Source organism: Austrofundulus limnaeus, unplaced genomic scaffold (genome assembly GCF_001266775.1).
Source record: "Austrofundulus limnaeus strain Quisiro unplaced genomic scaffold, Austrofundulus_limnaeus-1.0 Scaffold49, whole genome shotgun sequence".
Taxonomy (NCBI): Eukaryota; Metazoa; Chordata; class Actinopteri; order Cyprinodontiformes; family Rivulidae; genus Austrofundulus; species Austrofundulus limnaeus.
Window position 1 is genome coordinate 508,155 of NW_013952451.1, and position 1,927 is coordinate 510,081.

General features: G+C 46.6%; 2 protein-coding genes across 2 annotated transcripts in view; one reads left to right on the forward strand and one right to left on the reverse strand.

The window, feature by feature from the left end:
* si:ch73-173p19.1 (uncharacterized) overlaps positions 1-1,897 on the reverse strand; it is a gene marked incomplete at its 5' end in the record, with an annotated part of 14,640 nt that extends 12,743 nt beyond the window's left edge. Inside the window, 5 exon segments of the mRNA XM_014008335.1 lie at positions 209-659; positions 749-907; positions 995-1,155; positions 1,250-1,380; positions 1,791-1,897. Coding sequence (XP_013863789.1) covers positions 209-659; positions 749-907; positions 995-1,155; positions 1,250-1,380; positions 1,791-1,897 — 1,009 coding nt within the window.
* slc4a2b (solute carrier family 4 member 2b) overlaps positions 1-1,927 on the forward strand; it is a 51,838-nt gene that overhangs the window by 3,949 nt on the left and 45,962 nt on the right. The window lies entirely within an intron of this gene.

Genomic DNA, 1,927 nt, shown 5'->3' on the forward strand with positions numbered 1-1,927 from the left:
TTCAGGTACAACAACTGAATACAAAATATTTGTTTTTATTTACTGTTATTTATCCAGGCAAGTCTCAAGAAAATGGCTGAAAAAGCAGCCAAAATAAAAAACAAAAACATTAAAAGACCTCCAGAAAACTAACTTAATCAAGACTGTGTGGAAGTTCAGCTGCTTTGATGTTAAACATGAAGGATGTTAGTGGAGATCTGAAACTTACCCCAGAAATGAGAGGGTCCAGACAGCGGAGGATCAGCTCCAGGTATCCCAGCATAATTCACTGCCTCCCCCCACACGTGGTTAGGTAGCAGGGGTGGTAAAACGGGGTCCGGCCCTACCACGTCGTCCTGGACGGGTATATGTGGCTGAGGAGGTAAAAGGTGTGGCGATGGCTCATTCTGACCTGCCGGAGGGGCGTCTGCGGGGCTCGGGGGGTCCTGAGGCGTCTCTGGAGGTGTGGTCTGAATGCACAGCGAAGCGTTTGGCGTGAGGCCCAGAGAGCGCAGCGAACACGCCAGCTCCGCCTCCCCGAAGCGTTTCCGGGGGAAGCCCTGGAGGAGGGAAAAGCAGGGCAGGGACGGGTGGCGCCCACTGATGTGCTCCACGACGCTGCGCAGCGAGGCGTCGGCAGAGAATCGCTCCCGCATGGACTCACCCGACGGCAGCCGAATCTGCGTCGACGCACAAACGAACGACGTTGAATTGAGTGCTAAATGTCATTAAAATACAACCAGTCCTACTGATCATAAACGTTTCTTACCATGAGGACACAATTATTATCTATATTTGTCTGAATCTTTCCCCCGAGTTTCTGCCCCTGATCACCGGGAGGAGTCGTCTCTGAAACAGGAGCTGTCTGACTTTTCGCCTGCAAGGTTCTCCGATCCTCAGCTATCCGCTTCAACACCATCTCACGCTCCTGACGGCAGAAAAACAAAAGTTTAAGTGTTTTTTTTTCTCCCTCCTTTAATGAACTGTATAATATTGCCACCTGGCCAGTGCCAACCTGTTTCTTTTGCCTTTTCTCAGCTCGGACTTCCTGAGCAACACGCTGCCTTTCTTTCTCTTCAAAGTRGCTCTTGTCTTGTTTGATCCGTGACTCGAGCGGAGGTGGATCGGGGGACWGGGTGGAGGATTGTGACGCCTTCAGAACCAACGATGAGCCAGCTAAACAAAAGCAAACAAAACAAGAGGGATGAATCTATTGGTATTATTTTGCATCCTAAACTATTGACCTTGAAGTAAAGTGGAGGTGCGTCACCTCTGCTGTCAGGTGATGAGGCAGAGGTGCTCGCTGCTTCTTTGGGAGGGTTGAAGGCAGAAAAGGCTGTTTCAGCTGGTTGTGAGGACTGCTTCACCAACCTGTGCCGTGGATACTGACCCTGTAAAAGCCTATCAATGCACAGGAGACAAGTCGTTGACAGAAAGAAGGAACATAAACAACAGGGGTGTAAATCAGCAGCTTTATCAAAACACGGTATGATTTATTTGGACGACGGAACAATGTTTCTGGATATCACCAAGTCTGTTATGATACAATTTTGATTCAACTCAATGCAATTGTGATTAATATGATGCAATATCATATGCTTATGTGTTTGATTGTGATTGTGTTWGATGGGCATTTATTATCCACCCACATAAGGCAAATTATGTCAATATGGGTCGATGCTTTCATTTTGCCCTGATGTAATTGAATCAATAATCATTTAAATTAAATATTTACCTGAATCGTTGTGTTGTTACACCCCTAATAAATTATGACAATAAACGAGAGTATCTTAAAATCAGGGACCACTCACCACTCAGTGGCTTCTGTCACAGAAAAATGTCCCGCCTGCACAGCTGCCTGGATCTGGTCTTCTGTGAAACCCATCTCACTGAGGATGAGGAATAACTCCCCGATTGTCTGCAGGAAAATAACAATAATAATAATAAT